This window comes from Lonchura striata, chromosome 13, assembly GCF_046129695.1.
Source record: "Lonchura striata isolate bLonStr1 chromosome 13, bLonStr1.mat, whole genome shotgun sequence".
NCBI classification, from domain to species: Eukaryota; Metazoa; Chordata; class Aves; order Passeriformes; family Estrildidae; genus Lonchura; species Lonchura striata.
In genome coordinates this window covers 5,480,697-5,503,801 of record NC_134615.1, presented here as the reverse complement: position 1 = coordinate 5,503,801, position 23,105 = coordinate 5,480,697, and the positions used below count along the sequence as shown (strand labels likewise).

The 23,105-nt window shown below is 43.6% G+C and overlaps 1 protein-coding gene and 1 long non-coding RNA gene across 3 annotated transcripts in view; one reads left to right on the top strand and one right to left on the bottom strand.

The window, feature by feature from the left end:
• Positions 1 to 3,764: 3,764 nt before the first annotated feature.
• LOC110481925 (uncharacterized) lies at positions 3,765 to 10,863 on the bottom strand. Its single transcript, XR_002467345.2, has 3 exons — positions 10,646 to 10,863; positions 10,131 to 10,406; positions 3,765 to 5,224 (listed from the first exon to the last, which is right to left on the bottom strand). It is a non-coding gene; the product is annotated as an uncharacterized LOC110481925 (long non-coding RNA).
• A 477-nt stretch (positions 10,864 to 11,340) lies between these two features.
• LRP3 (LDL receptor related protein 3) overlaps positions 11,341 to 23,105 on the top strand; it is a 30,870-nt gene continuing 19,105 nt past the window's right edge. Inside the window, exons 1-3 of one of the 2 annotated variants that reach the window (XM_077786266.1) lie at positions 11,394 to 11,500; positions 13,029 to 13,107; positions 16,323 to 16,370. Coding sequence is in view for 1 of the 2 variants with exons in the window: in XM_077786265.1 (XP_077642391.1) it covers positions 11,434 to 11,500; positions 16,323 to 16,370 (115 nt within the window). In the remaining variant the exon portion in view is untranslated. Of the gene's footprint in view, positions 11,501 to 13,028; positions 13,108 to 16,322; positions 16,371 to 23,105 lie in introns of both variants that reach the window. The other variant, XM_077786265.1, reaches the window with a different exon arrangement.

Below are 23,105 nucleotides of genomic sequence, written 5' to 3'. Positions count from 1 at the left end.
AATTTAGTATATTTTGAAGGCATTTATTAATGGCTATGGTCTCTCTGCAGTCTCTGTACATCTCTTTCATTATGATAAAAGTTGAGAGGTGCAGACAGATTGGGGACCTAGAGCACAACAACTCTTGCAGGTTCAGGGCTTTTTTCTAATCCTGGAGATGTGACATTTCCCAGATTGTGTGGGCATACATGTGTGAGGGCTTGTGGGAAGCTCAGTTTCACATACTGTAAGGCATGCATGCATGTTTCCATGCATTCTGCAACTACTGGAAAGCCAGCAGCTTCTCTCTTTTACATCATTTGAAAGATAACACCTGGGGGAGGCATCTGTCTTTTGTGGTTTTGCAACAGGAATTTTCTTTCTTTCAGAAAACTGTAGTTAAGCTATGATTAAGGTTTAAATAGACAAGGTTATTTTTAATATTATTTGGAGAGGTAGTCAAGCAGTGACTTGACGTCGATGGCAAAACTCCCACTGACTGTGCCATAGTGAGGTTTTCATTCAATAAAAAAGCAATAAAGAATCTGATTCATATTGAAGGGAGGAAAAAATGAATCAATTCAAGCTGTGTGGGTAGATTCTTTCCTGTGCTGTTAACTGTGCAATGCCATCAAAACAACAAGGTCTGTCCTTATCTCCTGTAGTATTTATGGTTATTCTTTACTTACAAATGACTAAACATAATTAGCCCCTATAATTAACTGTTTGTTGTCTATGGAAACTGTTGAGTGATGGCTTTTTCTGAAAAAACCCTTGTTAATAATTTAACATGAGAAATAGTTTGAAATTGTCTGAATTTCGGCATTTAAAAAATGATGTAAGGGTTGAACAGGTATTGTTTGTAGACATTTTTTTAAACAAATGTGGTTTTTAGTATGTATACTATATACAACATAAATATTTCTCTCTTTTTGTCCAGTGATAAAATTATAGTTAAAAATATCATAAGAGTTGTAACTATCATAAGAGCAAGTAATATGACCATTTATACATATTATTTAATTTGACACATCTTGCTGAATGAACATGCTAGAGGGCCATAGCTCAGAAATAATTTATTATAGTGTCCCTAATTACTATCAGTATGGCTTAATATTTGAAACAATTACTAATATAAACTATTCAATTAACTCTGCATGTTTATTTCTGATTAATTATACTATATATAGTGCTTCTCTATTAAAATAAATACTTAATGTCAGTAACAAAAATTGTCAAATAACATGCTAACTCAGGCCTGTTTGGCCAGCCCTGAGTGGCTATTCTTTTCAATACTAGACTTAAATTTTCTTTAAATTAACATTTTAATTTGCATGTCATTTTCAGGCAGAACAGAATCACTCATTTTTTTTCCTTCTTATGGGTTATGCTCTTTTATTATGTGCTTCTCAAGGTAGTTTGAGTTATCTTTATGTAATAAATATGTATTGATGCACAATCTTAATTGATCCGGGTACCAATACCCTATTATTTCCCTACCCTTAAAGCAAAACAAACTCAATCCTTATTCCATATTATCTATACTGGCTGAGTTCTAAAGTTTGCATATTGAATAAAAAAAAAACAAACCCTCAAGACGTTTACTTCTTGACTCCAACCAGCTGAAAAGACCTGCAGGTCTCTGGTCTGCAGTTCTTTGACTAATGTCTTTGAAAATGAAAGCACTGGGTGAACAGTTGGCTTGGGACACCTGGTTAAAATGAATAAACTGCCTTGTTTGCCACAGCCAGAACCTGCTGCCCTTCTAAGAACAGGGTGAACTTCATTGTGCTCCTTAATATTGATTCTCATGATGTCATTTGTGATTTCTTCTGCCATTCTCTCTGCCTGTGGTCTGTGGAAGCAAAACCAGAAGATTAAGGGAGAGTTAATGAATTAGTAGTTGCAAACACAAATTTGGAATTATTAGAGCCCAAGGCTGTCATGAGATGTCACATCTCTCAAAAGAGGTGCTAAAACCTAAGGCATCATTTAGCTCCATAACACTGTAACACTGTTGTTTAGATCTTGTGGTCCAAATTCAGTGTCACATGGCAGTAAGGGAAAGACTTAGTCACTTCTTTTGATGTTGTCCTGTTGAATCTCTGACTTAATAGTTTCCAAATGTTTTCACATAAACTGATTGTGCAGCTGCTGCTGGTTTCTGCATTTCAGCAGCTCTAAATGTGGGGCCCGTAGGAGAGCATAAAAATAGATTTGGGGCTGCTTTGGCACTATTGGTTTTAGGCCTGCCTGGCAGTGATCACAGCTCCTGTGGCTGCAGAGCTCTTGGCTGGTACTGTACAATCTGAAATTGATCCCCATATTTGCTCTGCATCTGCTCTTCCCTGTGCAGAACTTCAGGAATGGTATTAGTAATGACCATGGGAGTGAAAATTGCCCATAAGGAAGAGGAGCATATGTTACATAGTAAATACAAATATTTCTGAAACAAAGTTACATTGTGGAAATATTAAGATGGTGAATGCTTGCACATCAAGATTTACATATCACTGATGGGTTTTGTGTTAACTTTTTGTGCCCTTGAGAGGCTTTGCAGAAATCTGAGCCCTTCTGTGCTGGGATGCATCAAGTAAATTACCAGCATAAACAGTGAGATTGGTGCCAAGCTAAATGTGGGCACTGCAATGAATATTTATGTTTCCAACTGGATTAATGTACTTTTAGTAGATGTATAGACACAGGATGAAATATTTAAAATTGCTTGGCATTAATTGACAGTTAAATATTTGCTAGTGTGGCTAGCTTTTGAGAAGTAGGAAACCCTTGTGATTTTCCCTTCTGTGTCATTGTAATCAATGGACACTGCTTTGCCCTTATGTTCAGCAAATGTAAGACTGAGAACAAATTAACTTATCACTATACACCAGATCTTTACAGTAGGGGAGTCAGGATGAGTTGGATTTATGATTGCTGCACCTGTGGTCGTGGAAAAGGATCAATGCCAGGTTGGCTAATGAAATAATGGTATTAAATATTATCTCTTTGAATCACTATCTTTGTTCAAACTAGTACAATGCCATTTTGCTGGACAGAACTACTCCTATTTTTTCATAGTTAGAGCAGAAGAGCATGGAATAAGTAAGATTAAAAAACAACAATTGTTGTAATTACTGTCATTTCTGAAAGCAAATTACTATAGTAAAGCAATAGTCTAAAAGGAGTAGGTTTTCCTGAGTTACATGACAATTATATGTGAGCTGCCATATTTTTGGTAGTCAACAAAACAAATGCATACACATAGTTTTGTTCATTTTTTCCAAGAGGGTCTGTGAATAATGATAGATTCATAAAAGCTAATTACAGTTAACTCCCAAAACAACTGGTTGTGTGAGATAGTAACTGAAAAATCTATAAACATTCCAAAAGTCTCTGAGTCTGACAATGTGAATACAAATTTAAGTATAAATTTATACTTGGGTATTTTATTCAAATACGTTTTAAAACTGTCTTTGCAGTGCATCCCCTGACATGGACAAAACAATCACTATGCTGCCATGGGAAGAAGTGCCCTAATGAAGGGTATTTGAACCTGAGTGCTGTAGATGTATACACCAATCTGGGGATCATGGGATTTTCTGTGCTATGTACACTGTGTTACCCTTTAGACCTCTCAAATATGTACAAGATCAAAGAACTTTTCTGTTAGCTACTTTTAATTTAGGATTTGTGACCCCAATGGTTCTATCAGCTTGATTGCTTCCTGTTTAAAAGAATTCATAAATGTGTAATATATAAATATAGAGCAACATGTGGAGCAACGCATGCATAAATTGATTTTATTATTGTTGCCTGCTGTAGGATTCTCCCCTATACACTCTGAAATATGATTTGGTCTGAGATTTCCCCGAGTGAGAACTCTGTACAGAAATTATTTATTTAGAAAAGTTATAATTACCTTCATGTAATTCTGATTTTAAGTAGGTACCTTTTTGCAACAGTCCTGTTCATGTGCCACTACAGGCACTTGTGGATACTATCCTAAGTGGTTTTACTTCAGTTCTCTTTGATTTTATTTCCTAATTTTCATTAAAATAATATTTTTCCTTAATCTAGTTGGCTGCCCTATCTGGCACCTTTACCTTCAACAGAGGAAATAGCTGGAATGTTTGACAGCCACTTGGATGCCCTGGGAGGGGATGCCCTCCTGGGGAGTTGTGGTGCAGCCACACTGCTGTCCTGGGGGATAAAGGAATGGATGTCAGCTCAGGGGAGCCCCACTGATGAGTATGAAAGGGGATCTCAGATGACTCAACCTTCACAAACATGGAAGTGCACAGGCAGAAATTTTCTCACTATTGTCTTTCAGTTTTTGACAAATATCTCACTGCCTCAGGCATAGGGGTTGCAGATGATGTTGGATCCTAACAATATGTACGGTTAAAGCTTTGTCAAAACAAGTACCAATGTGCTCTTAAAACAGTTTTGATCATCTAAATCACTGATTAGCCTCATACTCACTGTCTTTTTTCTTTCCTTTCCTTCTCTCTAGGCATACTTACAGCCCATGTGTGTATGAATCCACAGGGCTGCCAGTCTTGTTCACTCATTCTTCAGTTGTTTAAATTATTTTCCTTTCTTGTTCTTCAAACCATTTATCACAGGCTCTCCTTTTATTTTCATGCTTCTGCTGCACAGACTGTGTCATAGTTAAAGGATATATTGGATTACAGGGTTTTCATTATGCATAAGAAAATCTGACTTTTCATGGTTTTAAACTCCATTGAATGTTGAAGTAACTTTGATTATTCTACAAATCTCTTGACAGCAGTTTTGTTCCATGGTTTATGATTATCCTTTTTTTCTCCTCTCTGTACTGTGGTCTGAATTAGTATGCTGATTTGTGAAAACATTACTGTGTTTTATATTAATCAGATTTCACTTGTACACTTCAGATGAATTTTACTTTTAGAAATTTTATACAATGTGCAATAATTAAAACAGCCTAGGCAGTATGGAACAGATATGAAAACATTACATCTTCAGGGCAGGTATAATTTCCTATCCCTAGCTTGATGACATGCCACCAGTTTTGTACCATTCTAGCTGTAACTGTCAGTATCTGGCAGGATCCCTGAGGATCCAGGAAGACAAGTGCTTGTTGATCCAGTGGACAAACCAAAGAGAGCAGAGCATTTTGTGCCATGGAAATCCACCTCATGACTTAGTAGTGATGGACTTGAGATGTTCTGTGTCCTCTTCCTGGTAGGTGCTGGCTCACAGCCTGTGTAAAGATCAGACATCCACACTTTAGCACAGGTTGGCATTTCTTCTTTAAACTTATTTTATCTCTTAAACTTGCTTTTTTAAACTTGTTTTTTTTCCTATCTTTTAAACGTGCTTTAAACTTATTTTATCTTTTAGTGAAATTAGCTAAACAGATTATTGTCCTGATATCCTAATACATTGTCTTTCCTTTTATTTACTTTTATTTCCTATTTATTTCCTTATATTACAACTTATATCCTTTTTCACTCTCTCTGTGGAACAGTTTCACTGAGGCACAGTTCCAAATTCTTGCTGTTATCAGTCTACTCATGTTAAGAAGAACTTTAGGAAATAAGGTGTCATTTGCTCTTTTTTGAACACAAAAACCACTGTGCTATGAACATATATATAATATATATATATATATATGAGAACATCGAGAAGATGTTCTAAATTGTCAGTTCTAAATTGTCAGTAATCATTATTCTAGTTGATTCCAAGGATACTTTCATACTTTAAAATCATTAGGACTTTTAAAACTATATAGGGTATTGCAGTGATAAGAAGTGCACACTTCATGAGAATGAGTGTAAGAGAAATTTATGCTCAAAACCATACCATTGGAACTTTAAAAATATAACTATAGTAGACAAATAATGGAAACAAAGCCATACATCAGTCTTAGTGACAACCCCTGAGACAGGTGAAATACAAATTGCATCTTCTAGGACCAAATAAAACCTTTAAGGAAGTATCTAGGCCAAATTTTAAGGAAGACTAGCCAGAGATGCTTAATTTTTGTTATTGGTAACACAAGTAGTAGGAAATAAAAAAAATATATATTTGTTGATGAAACAGGAGAAGCCTGGTTATCCTTACCCTCTACTGTGCTTTTCCTGTTCAACTGGTAATTGGGTGCAAGTAAAATGGCAGTCTATAATAAGTAGACTGTGTAGTATAGACTGCAACTATTATTCAGTTTACAGTGGAATTGCTGCAGTGCTTGTAGTGTGGTTCAGAACTGTTCTGTCAGTATTGCTGTGATTTTTAACCCAGGGCTTCCTGGTGAAATGGCAGAGCAGCAGCTCTGAGTTACTTGCTGCACCATTCCTCAGATGGCAGCGTGCTGAACAGCATGCTCTGGCTAACTTGTCTTTGCACAAGTTTCCTGGTTGTAAGAATGGATGAAAGACAGCTCTAAAAATTATTATTGTTCCCAGCTAATGGGTGACATTACACCAGAGAGCATTTTCGGGGCTGGCAGGGGGAATGCCACAGGGTGGTGTGACAGGGGAGCTGCTCTGCAGCCTCTGCATCTGCACTGCAGTAGTTCACTACCCTTCTCCACAGCACAAACCAGTCACTGAACTGAAGTGTCTCTACAGTCCTAATTTATGTTTTGATTTTCTGTGCATGCTCCACTTTAGATGAGCCTGATTATATGTAACACTTTAATTAATTTATATTTTTTTTTCTTTCTTTTTAACAGAATTGGAGGCTGGGAGCACATTGCTGAGCAACCTCAGGTGGCTATTTTCATCTTCTCTGGTAACAATATTTATTCTGAGCAAAGATATTTGTTCTCTCCCTAGGAGATAGATAGCTTTAATGTGCATTCATTGTGTGAGTTAGAGGAGCTTTCATGCTTCTAATTCCAATCTGTTTGATCTCCTACTTAAATTCTAAAATAAGTCGAGTAACTCATGCAGCTAGTATATGTTGACTAAGAATGTATTGATACTTTGTTCCATTTCCTTCTGTAGAAAAGAAATAAAGTGATAAAGACAACCTCAGGCCCCGCTGAGCCTGTTATTTCTGTGAATTCTTGCAGGTAAAGGGGAATCTGAAAACACATTAATTCACCTAAAATGTGATTCAGCTTTATTTTGGTACTACTCTTCTATCATTTACAAGCAGAAGGTAACTTCTTGAGTTACTTTAGCCCTCATTTACCAAACATCTTGTATGTCAAGGAAAATAGTAAATCCTTTAAGACTCCAGCTACCAGAGAGAGTAAACCCCTAATATAGCCAAAGCACAAAAGTATTTATGAACTAAACTAAATCATCCGAACTCATGCCATCAGCAGATAAGAAGGAACTGGCAGAAGAGAGAAAACAGTTTAGCATCTCAGTAGATCTGGGGTCTCACTATTGTCTTGCAGTGCTTTTCTACTGAGTAGATAATAAAACCCATCACCGCAGTTTAAATCGTGATTTAAAGCCACCAGGGAGGTAGGAGGTATGGTGTGCTGCTGAAATAGCCTTTCACAGGTGAAATCAGTGTGTAGGAACTCGGGGTCCCTGTGAACACTGCAGAGTGCCTGTGCTGCAGGGAATGAGTGTGTGTGAGTGTGAGAGTGTGTGTGTGAGTGTGGGTGTGTGTGTGTGAGTGTGGGTGTGTGTGCTGGCCTGTGGTGGATGGCAGCCTCCTGAAACAGCTGACATAATTGCTGACATAAACCAGCAATTTGAGATTATACTTCAAAAACCCAATCACACTGAAAATATTGAAAGCCACAAAGAAGAGAGAAATAAAGCAGTGCTGGTTGTGGCCTGGCTTTTTCTTTCAGGTGTCTGCAATGATTTGTTGTCCAGTGGAGCTTATTGATAAAGTGCAGCTTAAAAAATTTGTTAAGGAATCCTGATAAACTCCCTCCAATTATTTCTGTAAGTATTTGAAATGCAGACAATTCTAATTCTCCTCTGTAATTATTCTGCATGTTTCGAAAATCTGATTTTAGTAACATAATTAAACACAAATGAGACATAATTTTCTTCATGGAGAGGTTGTGTGGACCTTCAGTTTTGTTAAGAGAGCTAAGTTACAAGTATAAAAAAAAACCTAATATGCTATTACAGCTGCCTTGATAGCAGTTACAAAGACAACTGAACCCTTTCAAGAGAGAATAATTTTATTTTCTTTTTCAAGCAATTACCCTAATGTAATTGCTGCTCATAATCTGGTCTGCTTGATACAAACTCAGGATTTCATAGGATGTTCAGAGTGTCATAGAGGAATATCACAGCTTTGCACTCTCTTTGGAAAAATGCCTATATATTGGTGATGTTCTTACAGTATTTCTCCATCAAACAATTTGTATTTGCCTCCCTGTGATATCAAAATGCTCATATTTAATTCCCATCACATTTTATAAAATGAATGTGAATTATAACAGTGCTTTTCAGCTCTACACAAAATTCATGAATAACAAATCCCTAAAGAAGAGGAAGGAAAATAGATCACTGTGAGGTTTAGTAATGATCTATAATGGATCAAGGCAGAAATAGTGTTAGAGTTGGTACAGCAAAGTACCCTTGAGAATTTTCTTCTCTTTCAGGGAGAGTGTAGTTGTCACTAAATGTAAACCTTATTAAATGCAGCTAGATAGTGCTGTGCAGTGATGCAATAAAACCAGAGATGAACAGTGTGAGGCTGAGACAAATAATGTCTTACATTATTTTTCTGATGTTTTCTACCCAACTTTTCTTTAATGCCAGCTGTCAAAAGAGAACAGTGGTGATTATATGGGATCACAGACTTGCTGATCTGCACAAATCTGTATATGCATTGAAATTAATACATGCTGAAAAGGAGATAAATGCATATAAATTGCTTGTGGAACTGATAAAATTATAGCCTTAGTCTAAAGAAATCTCAACCAAATTAATCCATAGTTAGACATGCTTGTAAAAGAAACCTAAGCTTTTATTAGTTACAAAAACTAGATACAGGGGAAACTGATGTGAATAAAGTAATAAAATGACATGTAATCACAATAAGACAAGTATTACACACATGGACAGACTAAGGTTCCAAGTTATTTTAATGTTTTTAAGTACTAATATTAACAGAATCCATAATCTTTGTATCATTCTACGTCTTCATTTTTCTACTGCATATTTTTAAGAACTGTAGCATCAGTAAAACTTTATCAAAACTTTATTTTGGTGGTGTTATGTGACTTTTTTGTGATCCAGTTCTGTCAAAAGCATTAAAATGAATGAGCATACCTATAGCATACATAATATAAAACATTTACTCCTAGAGCCATCTCTGTATTATGTTTTGGAATGGGATATGAAGGCTTGACACTTGGCTTGAGCAGTGATTCAGTTTGGTGTGACTGTTTTAAAGTGATTTTAAAATAGTCTGCAAATCACCCTGAAGTAGAGCACCTAGGATGGGTTCTGCTGGTTGTGTTTTCAAGGTGGATGTTGTGATGAGATAATTAATTTCCCTAGGTCAGCAGATGCTAGAGCATACACATATGTACCTTCATATATAATTGCCTAAAATATACATCTATTTATGTGAACACGAAAGTGTGTGACCGAAAATTAGGTGTCAAAATTTTTAATTAGTCCTATGTGAGCATCAAAGTATAATTCTAAACTGAGTGGATTTTATCTTGACAAGATAGTGGCATGGACACAATCTGTTAAAAGAGTCTGCATGCATCATTTTGCTTTCAGTCCTATAGAGTCCACTGTTTGGGTGAGGTGCAAGGGTGTTATTTAATGGAAATAAGAGATGCAATTTACTATAATTACCATAAAAAGGGTTAAATCAGAATGTAGAGGTGGCTATTTATGTTTTTTAAATTACAATAATAGACATACCAAGGAAAAATTCTTTTATGAAACATTCCATTATTGCTTTTACAGACCCATAATTTGAGAATTACTGCTCAAATCCCCAGATGAAATGATTTTACAATCATGGGTCCATTAGAGGTTTAAGAATTGTCTAGTTAGATTGCAAAGAGTTTAGTTGTGAAAAATTGTTGTGTGATTTATTATGCTATTTAGAATTGCACAGACACATATGAATTAGGCTGTATCTGCAGAACAGACAGCTCACCGCTGTGCTGAATGTGGGGCCTTCTCATCTACAGGTAAACTTCGTACTGATCCACTTACCATTTTCTGTGACATCCATTTCTCTCATTCCAGGCACACCCGACATGATACTACTGATCCTCAGGCGTTCATTAAGAGCCAGAGTGATAGGCAAATGGGAATTACAATTATAATAATTCCAACAAAGGAGTTGATAAGGAAAAGGTAAGGCACAGGTCTGTAGCTCAGCGAGGGTAAGGATCTCAACCCAATGCACTACCATAGCCACACTTTATATCGTTGTAATAAAAAGGCCTAAAGCACTGGTACAGGTTCTCAGGGGGAGTATGTCAGCATCTGCAAATGGGAAAACAAGGAAAAGTTCAGCAAACGTGAGGTAGAGCTGTTAGGGCAACCTAAGCAGGGGTACCTGCCCCTTGCACTGTTTTGCAATTCCCTTCATCAAGTTCCCAGTTAACTCCTGCTGTCGTCTTGCTGCTTGTAATCACATTAAGCTTTGTCCATTTTCAGCGGGAGAGGACGGGTTACGTCGTTCACAGTAATCCAAGCCGGCAGCCCAGCCGTGGATACGTTACCTGTTTGGGGACCAGAGGACTCGTCCCAGGGTCCGCAGGGCTGGAAGGGCTCGGGCCCCAACACCTGGTGCGGGTGGAGCGCCCGTGCGAGCTCTGAGGCCAGCCGGGCTCCGGGGAGGCTTTTCTGCGGGCGCCCGTCCCCGACCACAGCGGGAGCTGCGGCGGAGCCGGCCCAGCGCAGCTCCGCAGGAAACTGCCGGGGAAAGGCGCCGCGCCGGGCCGAGGCAGCCGCGGCCGGGCCCGCGGCGGCGCTGGGCGCGGGCCCGGAGCTCCGCGCACCGCCCGGCACCGGGGCGGCCCCGGCCCGCCCGCGGGCTGCCCGCGCCATGGCCGCGGCCGGAGCGGGGACAGCCGTGCCCGACAGGAAGCGCGGCCCTGGCCGTCCCTTCCGCCCCCGGCCGCGCTCCGCCCGGGCGCCGGCGGCGGCCCCGCAGGTGTGCGCGGCGCGGAGCGGAGCGGGGCGGCGCTGCGCTCCCCTCGCCGCCGCGCTCCCCTCGCCGCCGGCCCGGCCGCCGCAGCCGCTCGGCGGGCCTGTCACGTGGGGCGGCGGCGCTGCGCTCTGTTCTCCGCCACCTGCCCCGGAGCGGCGGCGCGGCCCGGCCATGGGGCCGCGGCCGGCGCCCGCTGCTCTCCCGCCTCCTCTCCCGCCTCCTCTCCCGGCTCCCCGGCGGGCGGGGGCACGGCGGGCCGGCGGCGCCGCCGACTCCTGCGGCTCGGCGTAGCGGCTCGGCGGGCGCGGAGCCGCCGCGGTTCCCCCCGCGCTGAAGGGCAGGCGACAGCGACCCGCCATGGAGAAGGCAGCGGCCGCGGAGCTCCGTCAGGGCGCGCTGGCGCCGCTCACTGCCATCTGCCTGGGTGAGTGCGGCCCGGCCGGGCACGGCAGCGCCCGCGGGCACCGCCGGGCCCCTGCTCCCCTGCGGGAAGTGCCCGCGGGCGGGGGGCGCGGGACGAGGCTGCAGCACACCGAACGGTGACGGGAGCCCCCGTCACCCGCTGCCGAGCGCTCGGCTCCCGCTCGGGCTGCCGTGCCCGGCGGTGCCGGGGCCGCGCGGAGCGCTGCCAGACCCGCGGAGCCCATCGCCTTGCCCTTGGCTCTGGAAGCGCTGCCACAACCTCGCACAGCCCTGAAAAAAAAAAGTTAGGGAGGCATCCCAGGTTCTTCCGCGGGCCGCGGGCTTGTGCGGGGCGCGGTGCGGGCAGCGGCGCCGGGGCTCGGCTGGGTCTGCCCGGCCCTTCTCTTGAGCGGCAGCGGGAAGAAACCTTTTCTCTCCCTCTGTGTCTCTGCCATATTCTGCTCTCTTCCCTCCCTTCTGCTTGAAGCCGTTGCTTTCCGCTCTGCTTCTCAGCAGGTGTTAATTTATGGCAACGTGATGAGGCGTATCACTGGTTTCCAGTCTGTCAGCCCGTTCAGTCGGGGGAGATGGTTTTTGTTAGGCGGCAGCGTTGGCGCCTGGCTGTGACAGGAAGGAGCGAACCACAGCCCCTGTGCCCCTGTGTGTAGCAGGGCACGTGAAGTTAGCGCTGCTGGAGCTGACTGCTCCCTTCCTGCGCCCTGCCAGGGGATTCTGCTGGGGCAGCGTAGCCAGGAGCAGCTGAGCACTGCTGGGCTCTGAGCCCTCCAGACTTGGTAAAGTGTCACAGCTCCTTGATCCAGAATGCTTTCACCCACATCTCTTCGCTAATGAAGTGGATTAGAGTTAATTTTTAATAATCCCAAGTGACAGTTACTATTCGTTATGCAAACGAGCAGAAAGGGATATCTTGTGGCCAGACTGGTTGTTCTGTAAAACAGACTGCTTGTTTTTTGTAAAACGGCTTCCTTAACATCAGTGCTTACCTAGAAAAAATGTAGGAAGTTGAACTTTAAACGTTGCTGTGGTTATTTCAAATGTATCTATTTTAATTAAAGTAAGTACAATAGTACAATATAAGAAGCTAGCTAAACTACAAAACAGTTTGAACATCCAGGTCGTACAACTTTCTTTTTGCATAGCCTTAACAGGATGTCAGAGATGTGCACGGCATGAGGATAATATCTGCTACACTGCTTAGTTAAAGTTAGCGAAGATGCATATTTCCCCTGTATCTTTGAATTTATTACTGGTTTTTGGGGGGTGTTTTGGGTTTTTAAAATTTTGTTTAGGTTTGGTTTTTTTTTTTTTTAATGTGGCCCAGTCAGACCTTTGTTAAACCTTTTATTAGTTGACATAAATAGCATGGTTATTGTTAAAATGACTAATGAGGTAATAAAAGGTTATGTAAACTCCAGAGCTGAAGTGAGAACAGTTCTTGTGTTTAGGTGTGGGTGATGTCAGGCTGAAAGTTTAGTAGATTTCTGCTTTCTATGACTTCTAGAATTTCATTGTCTGGCTCTTCTTTTCAGCTGGAATGTTTTATTCCTATTCCTTGCACAACTGACAGTAGTGGAAGTTGAGAAACATGAGATGTGGGAAGCTTGTAAGGTATTTTGCTTCAGTGAACCCATAAGAATATAATGCTGCTACTTTGACTATTTTTGTATTTTACTTCCTGCTTGTCTGTCCTTTCATCCTTGTTTTTGGTTCTTGCATCTTGCCATTCCTTCCTTGTTTTCCCATGGCCTGTGTGTGGGTGTTTGGTGTCTGTATCAATGCACTGCCAGTGACCATTGCTGTGTGACCTCATCTGTAAACTGCTGCTCCAAAGACTGGAATTGGGTTTGTTTCAGCTGTTCTTTTGTGAAGCCATTTTGTTTATCATTCTTGAGAAATTCTGGAGGACATAGAAAGTTATCAAATAAGAAGGAATCGGTGAAGTTGATGTCTGTCCTTCTGGCTGTGGGGAAATCATGGTAGCTGTCATTTGGTTTGGAGGTGCCAGGACGTTAATTTCTTTTTTAATCCAAATAGCCACTTTCCAAGCTGAAAATCTCACCCTGAGAATTATTTAGCAATCCAAATGAATGGCACAATAAGTTTCCTACATGGAGTTCAAGCCAACTGAACCACTTCAGGAATCTTTTTCTGGCTTTCCCACAACTGCTCAACAGTTAAGAAAAAGGGCATCCAGGAAACGTTCAAATACTCTGGTCTCTCACCTGTTTTTATTTTGACAAGAGACAAAATCAGCAGAAAATGGCTGTTATTTCTTATAGGCCTCTGACAGTTTTGAGAGCTAGGTCCTGGTTTAACAGTGCTCTTGTGGTTTGATGGTCTTGAGTGAGCAAAATGGGTATTGGAAACCATAAGCTTACTCAGTTGCTTGGGAAAACATCTGGTGTGAGACTTAGATTGGATTTTAAAAAACTATTTTTGCTGACTTGGTATAAAAGGGTTTGAAAATGAGAGTGAAGAACTTGCAACTACAGCCAGAAAAAGTTTTTTGCAGAGTTAAATTAGTATTTTTGGGAGTTCTTTTTCGTAGGTATCTGCCAAGTGTGATGTGCAAGGCTGCCTTTAACTGCATTTGTGGTGGTAAACTCGGGCTCTCTCTTTAACAGTCCTCAGTAATGTGGCTCTGAATTGGCTAATTCCACTCTATTATGCCCCTTGTCTTTATCCTACTTATTTCCATTTAAAGAGAATAGGGGCCTCTTATTAGCTGTGTGAGGAAACCTCTGCTTCAGAGCTTGATTCTTATGGCAGTTGGGAGTGTTCACTAGGAAACATAAAGATTACAATGGTAGTACAGACCCAGATTTATCCATACAATGTATCTTCAAACATTGCATTCAGTTGTGCTGATACTAGTCATGCAGAGTATTTTCATGTACTTTCTATGGAGCAAAACCTTGTATTTTACTTCTCATGAATATAAATTTGTGACATAATCATGGATTAATTTCATCTCAGTCTTTAGGACTATATTACTGTGGTTACAGATAGTGGCACTTTAATATTGTATGAGGAAATGTTGTGTTGCTGTTACTGCTGTGACCCAGAGTTTGTCACAAACGGATGTGCTGCTTTGCCACAGTTAACAGGGCTGTGTTGTTTCCTGGTACAAGATAGTATTTTTGCTCCTAGCTACTCTTACTCACCTAATAGAGCAAACTAACACTGTGAAAGGAGAAATAATTACATGGCACATTGCTATTATCATATAACAAATGTTACTAATGTTAGCTAATTGTGTAATAAAATCAGTGCTGTTAGGGTCCTTGGAACATCATAATAATGCTTATTAACACAAATCTATGACTCAGGTGTGTTTCTCCTCAAGCTGTAGCATTACATATGCTGCCACTTAGTTGCCCTCCTGGTTTTGTGTATTCCTAAAAGCTCAGTCCAAGACTGCCTAGAAGGAGGGGAAGTCACTGCCCTTGTCCCTGAGGCAGAGCCCTGAAGTCTGTGACCCCAGGAGCAGTTTTCTCTCTGTTTTGCAGGGCCTGGCCTCAGCCTGAGGCCTGTAGCAGTCCTCCCAGAAGGAGAATATCCAAACAGTGGATAGCCAGATATAAGTCATGGAGGGACTGCTGTAGGCACCTGAGCTGCTGCAGTGTGGTGACTGAAAAACATGAGTGGGCCTGAGCTGGAAAGCTAAGGCATTGTTTCTTATTTCCACCCCTTTAGTACTTTTTGTACCTCTTGTGCTGGTTTAAGTTATAACAGAAGGTAGTCAGGGCAAGAGTCATTGTTTTGGGATGTGTTTAGACAGTGTAGAAGACAATGGGGGCCCACACTCTGAGCCATAAATAGTGTTAATTGTCAGCTGCTTCCTAAGTGACTGTTGGGAACAGGGACGGTTTCTCTTCCTCTCTTCTCCTATTGTTGATTTTTAAATGATGTTTTTAACTAAATTCTTGCCAAGAGATTACCTATTAAAAGATTTAGGATTTAACATATGCAAAATAAAGCCAAAGTGAGTGCTTGGGCTGGGATGTTGTTAATTAAGTTTTTGGTAACATTTTAAACCTTTAAATTTTTTTTTAAGCATTTGTCATTCTGTTATTAGGCTATCTTTGTAGATTACAGATTACTGTTGAAATGAGAGCAGTCAGTGGGAGACTGTAATTTTTAAAGAATGTGTGGGGAAGCTAATAGGGAACTATGTATTAATGCTGATTTCTGGAGCAGCAATGACATAGGATGAATTTTCTTTGGCAATAACTACTCTTTCCAGATCACTTTAATGGTATACACTGTGAGAGGAGACTTTTGAGAAAGTGAAGAGTCTTTGGAACTAATTTGCAAGTCAGATATGTATTGCAAGTACTGCCTCATCCTGTTTTGATTGTATTAGTGGACCTTGTTGAAAACTTCATTGCTTTTGCTTAGTCAAGGCAATCATGTTAGCTTTAGCAGCTGATTTTCAAGGTGACATTTACCTGGGGGGAGAAACTTTGCTTTATTCAGAGAAGTATTTAAGGACAGTAATCACGTTTTAGTGTGATTGTTCTTCTGTGTTCTGCAGTTAAAATTAATCCTATGGAATATAATTTAAAATGGATTGGCATTTGTTTCTTTTGGTAGCATGTTTCAGAGATACTAAATTTACATTGTGTATTGACTTGTTTTAGCTACAGTGAAGGATAATAGTTGATCACATGACTTGCCTGTGCAGATAAGCAAAGTTCTTGTTGGGAAGCTGCAGTGCACTTGTGTTAACACCCCAGCAAACACCTAGAAACGATTAACTATTGACTGCCACCCTGTACTGCTAGAATTTGTCTGAACATTGTTTTTCTGTCTTTACACAGTGAATCTCTTCCTGACTGGGAAAATAGAAAGTGCTGTTACCTCATTAGGTAAGACATACTTTTCTTGCCTGTATTCACTGTTCATTTGAGCTGTTACTGTTTCTTCCCCATACAGAGGTGTGTTGTAATGAAAGAGTGACTTTTAAAATGACATTTGTTTAAGACAAATGAATGATGACATCTTAGGAAGTTGAGGACTTTTAAGTCTTCCTGGGCTTTGTCATGGTGCCAGCCAAGATGAGGGATCTCTGTCCCACTGTCCCCAAGGGCGAGGGATCACTGTCCCTGTGCCAACCAAGGCCAGGCATGACTGTCGCTGTCCCCAAGGCCAGGGATCGCTGTCCCCATGGCCAGGGATCGCTGTCCCTGTGCTGGGGTGGCTGTCCCCAAGGCCAGGGATCGCTGTCCCCATGGCCAGGGATCGCTGTCCCTGTGCTGGGGTGGCTGTCCCTGTGCCAGAGCTGTCCCCGTGCTGGGGTGGCTGTCCCCGTGCTGGGGTGGCTGTCCCCGTGCTGGGGTGGCTGTCCCCGTGCCAGGGCTGTCCCCTGGGCTGTCCCCTGTGGCCCGGCAGTGGGGACAAGTCCCAGGTGCCAAGCAGAGGCTGCGGCCACCTTGGGTCACTCCTGGCCCTGGCCCTGAGCCCCTTGGGCCATGGCCTCTGCCACAGCTGCTGGCACTGGGGGTGTTGCTGGCACTGATTTTCTCATCTGGTTGCTGTTAAATTGTAAATTGTTCCAGTAACAATAAATTGAGTAAATTGTTATCTCAACCTCTAATCTGCATTTCATCTCTCTCACCTGAGGGGATTGGGAGTGGCTGCGTGGGGTTTATTTTCATTTGGGCTTAAACCACAACATGATTATAGACTGCATCATTGTCATTGTGATAGATAAAAATTGTCTGCTTGAGGCTAAGGTCGTACTGCTGGGTATGTTTAGGAGAAAACTCTGTGTTTAGGAAGTATGCCTGGGAGCACCAAGTCAGGGAGACTGGCTCATTCCTGAAGAAGCTAAAACAAGAATATTAAAAATGTCTCATGAATGTCAGTGTGGAAATTCAACTAGAATTGCAGCAGTTAGTGTAATTTCCTTCTCTCTAGCAGTGCTGTGACTTACTGACGTTATGGGAATATTGAAGTCAGGATCCTCTTAGTGATAAGGACCCTCTTGTGACTGTCAATCTACCATTATATGTATAGATGTACTTTATTCCCAGAGAAGCTGTAATTTATATTAAAACTGAAAATGGCAAATAAGAGAGATGGGAGGAAAGGATATTGGAAAACAGAAAAATAATTGTAGGACAGTAGATTGAATAATGTTGGAGCTTGAGTGTTCAAGTCAAAATTGGGGGTTGACAGAAGGTTTAAATCAGGAGAAAGTAGTAATTTTATGATTAGGTAATTAACCTGCTTAAATTAAGCTTAAAGAAAGTGTGGATAAACCATGAAGGAGATGTATTGTTTGCAGCACACTATTTTCCATTCTTTCATTGGAAAAAGTACAGTGTCATTTATGTCTTAGTATGTTCTGCCTGGATGGTTCTTTAGCTTTTGATGGAGTTTGGCATCTGTTTTGTGTATGATGCATGAGTTTACAGAGTGCAAATTAAGTAATTACACAGTTGCTTACTTAGACTGGTGATACTGCCCCAGCCTAAAATGTGTAGAAGTGCTTCCAGTTGGCTCTTGCTTTTTAACACTCTTTTTTCACTAGAAATAGAGTTGTAACATCTGGCTTTAATTCTGCAAATTTGCTGGAAACCTCACAGTATTGTAGCCTTCATGTTTTCTTGTCTTCATACAGTTTTGAGTTACCTTGTCTCCTGATGGTGTAACTGGAGCTTGGGATAAAAATGATCAACAAAGGTCATTGCAACAGAGGGATCCATCCGTGTGTAGCTTCTCTTACCTGTGCTCACAGGAAGCTAGGCTGTTGATCGAGCTGTGTGAGCTTAGATTTTGTCACATCTGCAGCTGGAACCCTTGGACTCTGCCTTTACTGGCTCTGATGAGGGGCAGAAAAAGCCAGCTGGAGACTGAGCAAAGCAAAGGCGAGCCTTGAGTCTTCTTTTCCCACAGGCATAAGGGATCTGCATTAAACCATGTGTGCAAGCCCTCCTTGAGGGAGCATTGTGAGAACTCGGGGAGAGTTTCCTGCTGACTCTGAGACAGCTACTTGAGGAAATGTGTATTGCCAAGCACTTGGTCTTGAGAGGAGTTTCCTTGTGGCAAGTGCAAAACATCTTTTATCCTGCAGCAGATGGTTGGGATGCATTCCTTGTGATTGGGATAGGCCCTGGTGCAGAAGAATGTGAAGCTGCAGGTTTTATTTTTGTCTGGGATTGTCTGAAAATTTATTCCAGCACAGCATAGTATCCTCAGTGCCATCCTTTTATGAAGCTTAATGTCTGTTTTATTACAGTTGCTCTTGCAAAAATAAGAGTGATATTATTAATGTAAAGTTTCTGGAAAAATCATTGCACGTATTTGTGGCATAGTTATCTGGCAGAGGGAATCTACTGCTGTTTACAATAGAAGAAATCCATTTGATTGTTACAGAAAGCCTCATTAAGATTTATGTGCTCTTGACAGTCTCTGAACTCCAGTCTCTTCTGGCATGTGTTTAAAGTTTGAAGTTTTATTTTTCTTTGCTTTTTTTGGGATTTTTTTTGTTTGTTTGTTTGTTTGTTTTTTTTGTTCAGGTTTTTTTTTTAACTGTGGAAGAAATTTATTACTGTCTGTCTTTATAATTTATCTTTTCTTTAAAAACACCATTTCAGTTAGATTTTTGCTGAGTTGGTTGGCCAATCCAGGCATTGGAATTTTTGTTTCTTCAGTAATGCTAAATGTAGGAAATTTAAGTGGTTTGGAGCTTTAGTGAATTTAGATTTCACTTCTAGGTTTGTGCAGAAAGGCTGTAGAATTGTTGAAAAAGTGTTATCACTGCTATTCTTTTGTGTTGTCACTGATGATAAGGTCTTCAGAATCCGGAACTGTACCTTTCTATTTCTAGAAACTTCCCTTTCCTTTAGATGTTTTGGCAATTTGAACAGGCTTTTATTTATTTCCTTAAGGAATCACAGTGTCATGCTGAAGCCCTAAGTACTTATTAACACGGTGCTTAGGCATGTATGTGATTTCACAGACTTCATGGCCAGGAGCTGAGGAGGGAATTGGGACCCTTTTATTGATATTGAAGCCCCAACAGTATAAAACTCTGCCCTTGTGTGGTTTTACCATTTTGTTGTCAGCACTGAAGGCTGTGTTTAGTAAAGGTATTTCTTTCAAAATGTTTGTGTGTGAAAAAAGAGCTGCTGAAAGCTGTGCTGGGGTACTTCACCTTTTACTTCACCTTTTCCTCCTTGCAGCAGTCGGTGCACAAGAAGGGAGGGGCAGGCGACTGCCTTAGGGAGGAGGTCGATTGATGTTTGCAAGGCTTGTAGTAATGAGCGTTGGTGGGGAAAAAAGGCATCAAAACCATGAGGCAGTTAGGTGAGGTTCGGGTAAACACTGTAATAGTTTTGGGAGGGATGCATGTGTGTGTCCCCAGTTTGCTCCGACAGGTTTAGGGGACCGTGGGCATATCGTTAAACAGTGTAATTAAGTTTTGGCAATACTGTCTTGGTGTCATTTGTAATGATGGTGTACCCCATAATCATCTGTTCCCAAAACTCGTTCCTGTATCTCTGAGGTTCCATGGCCAGAGTTGTGTTTGTGTCTGTGGGTGCTGTGTGTCTGTGGGTGCTGCGTGCCAGTCTGTGTGTCTGTGGGTGCTGTGTGCTAGTCTGTGTGTCTGTGGGTGCTGTGTGCTAGTCTGTGTGTCTGTGGGTGCTGCGTGTCTGTGGGTGCTGCGTGTCTGTGGGTGCTGTGTGCCAGTCTGTGTGTCTGTGGGTGCTGCGTGTCTGTGGATGCTGTGTGCCAGTCTGTGTGTCTGTGGGTGCTGTGTGTCTGTGGGTGCTGTGTGCTAGTCTGTGTCTGTGGGTGCTGTGTGCCAGTCTGTGTGTCTGTGGATGCTGCGTGCCAGTCTGCGTGTCTGTGGGTGCTGCGTGTCTGTGGGTGCTGCGTGTCTGTGGGTGCTGTGTGTCTGTGGGTGCTGCATGCCAGTCTGCGTGTCTGTGGGTGCTGCGTGTCTGTGGGTGCTGTGTGTCTGTGGGTGCTGCGTGCCAGTCTGCGTGTCTGTGGGTGCTGCGTGTCTGTGGGTGCTGCGTGTCTGTGGGTGCTGCGTGTCTGTGGGTGCTGCGTGCCAGTCTGCGTGTCTGTGGGTGCTGCGTGTCTGTGGGTGCTGCGTGTCTGTGGGTGCTGCGTGCCAGTCTGTGTGTCTGTGGGTGCTGTGTGTCTGTGGGTGCTGTGTGTCTGTGGGTGCTGTGTGTCTGTGGGTGCTGCGTGCTAGTCTGTGTCTGTGGGTGCTGTGTGTCTGTGGGTGCTGTGTGCCAGTCTGTGTGTCTGTGGGTGCTGTGTGTCTGTGGGTGCTGCGTGCCAGTCTGTGTGTCTGTGGGTGCTGCGTGCCAGTCTGTGTCTGTGGGTGCTGTGTGTCTGTGGGTGCTGCGTGCCAGTCTGTGTGTCTGTGGGTGCTGTGTGTCTGTGGGTGCTGCGTGTCTGTGGGTGCTGCGTGCCAGTCTGTGTGTCTGTGGGTGCTGTGTGTCTGTGGGTGCTGTGTGTCTGTGGGTGCTGCGTGCTAGTCTGTGTCTGTGGGTGCTGTGTGTCTGTGGGTGCTGTGTGCCAGTCTGTGTGTCTGTGGGTGCTGTGTGTCTGTGGGTGCTGCGTGCCAGTCTGTGTGTCTGTGGGTGCTGTGTGCCAGTCTGTGTGTCTGTGGGTGCTGTGTGCCAGTCTGTGTGTCTGTGGGTGCTGTGTGCTAGTCTGTGTGTCTGTGGGCGCTGTGTGCCAGTCTGTGTGTCTGTGGGTGCTGTGTGTCTGTGGGTGCTGCATGCTAGTCTGTGTGTCTGTGGGCGCTGTGTGCCAGTCTGTGTGTCTGTGGGTGCTGCGTGTCTGTGGGTGCTGTGTGCCAGTCTGTGTGTCTGTGGGTGCTGTGTGCTAGTCTGTGTGTCTGTGGGTGCTGCGTGTCTGTAGGTGCTGTGTGCCAGTCTGTGTGTCTTTGGGTGCTGTGTGTCTGTGGGTGCTGTGTGCCAGTCCGCGTGTCTGTGGGTGCTGCGTGCCAGTCTGTGTCTGTGGGTGCTGTGTGTCTGTGGGTGCTGTGTGCCAGTCTGTGTGTCTGTGGGTGCTGCGTGCCAGTCTGTGTGTCTGTGGGTGCTGTGTGCCAGTCTGTGTGTCTGTGGGTGCTGTGTGCCAGTCTGTGTGTCTGTGGGTGCTGTGTGCTAGTCTGTGTGTCTGTGGGCGCTGTGTGCCAGTCTGTGTGTCTGTGGGTGCTGTGTGTCTGTGGGTGCTGCATGCTAGTCTGTGTGTCTGTGGGCGCTGTGTGCCAGTCTGTGTGTCTGTGGGTGCTGCGTGTCTGTGGGTGCTGTGTGCCAGTCTGTGTGTCTGTGGGTGCTGTGTGCTAGTCTGTGTGTCTGTGGGTGCTGCGTGTCTGTAGGTGCTGTGTGCCAGTCTGTGTGTCTTTGGGTGCTGTGTGTCTGTGGGTGCTGTGTGCCAGTCCGCGTGTCTGTGGGTGCTGCGTGCCAGTCTGTGTCTGTGGGTGCTGTGTGTCTGTGGGTGCTGCGTGTCTGTGGGTGCTGTGTGCGAGTTTGCTTTGGCACACGTGTAGTTGGAACGCTGCCCGAGCAGCCTCCGTGCCTCTCGAGGTGGCGGGCTCGGAGATCAGGGACGCTGCCGCGACGCCGTTTATAACCCCAGGCTCGGCGTCTTCTCCTCTGGCTGTTCGGGAATTTGGAGGTCCTGCGCCGAGAGGAAACAGCCCCGAACCGCCTTCGGCTCGCTCTGTCCCTCCCCGATCAGCCCCAGGCTCGCTGTGTCCTGTATCCCGAACAGCCCCAGGCTCGCTGTGTCCTGTATCCCGATCAGCCCCAGGCTCGCTCTGTCCTGTATCCCGAACCAGCCCCAGGCTCGCTGTGTCCTGTATCCCGATCAGCCCCAGGCTCGCTCTGTCCTGTATCCCGAACCAGCCCCAGGCTCGCTGTGTCCTGTATCCCGAACAGCCCCAGGCTCGCTGTGTCCTGTATCCCGATCAGCCCCAGGCTCGCTCTGTCCCTCCCCGATCAGCCCCAGGCTCGCTCTGTCCCTCCCCGGTGTCGGGAGCTGGGGACCCTGCTCCAGGAGAGAAGGGGGGACCTGCTTCAGTCAGGGCTCCAGCCGACGGGAGATAAGCCAAGTGAGAGACAGGAGAACGGAGTGGGGCCGGGGAGAAAAGTCTGACACCATTTCCCCCTTTGACCTCATGCTCGAAATCCAGGGCACCACCCTGGGGGCTGTGCCTGGCAGTTTTTGTTTGGGGTCTCTTTGTTTTGGGCAGTCCACAGGGTTGAGCAGTTTTGTATTTAGTCGTTATTTGCTGTTGTTTTTTGTCGTAATTGGATTAGGAACGGTGAGAAGCAACAACATTCAGTTCACGCCTCCCGAGTTTTAGAGTCAAACTTTATTTGGAACTTCAGATATTTATAGGCAGGATCGTTCACCCAGAACCTGATTGGTTCTCAAACAACACTCCTCACACAATTGCTTTAATTAGGAACAACACCATATTGTCCATAAACATGATGTACAACATTCCACATGTTTATAAACACCAAGTGTACAGGCTTGAGATAAAAATTGTTTTAATTCTTTTCTCTGAGCTTCCCATAACTTCCCTAGGGCGATGCCTGGGAAACTTACCTGTTTCTCTCTCTGAC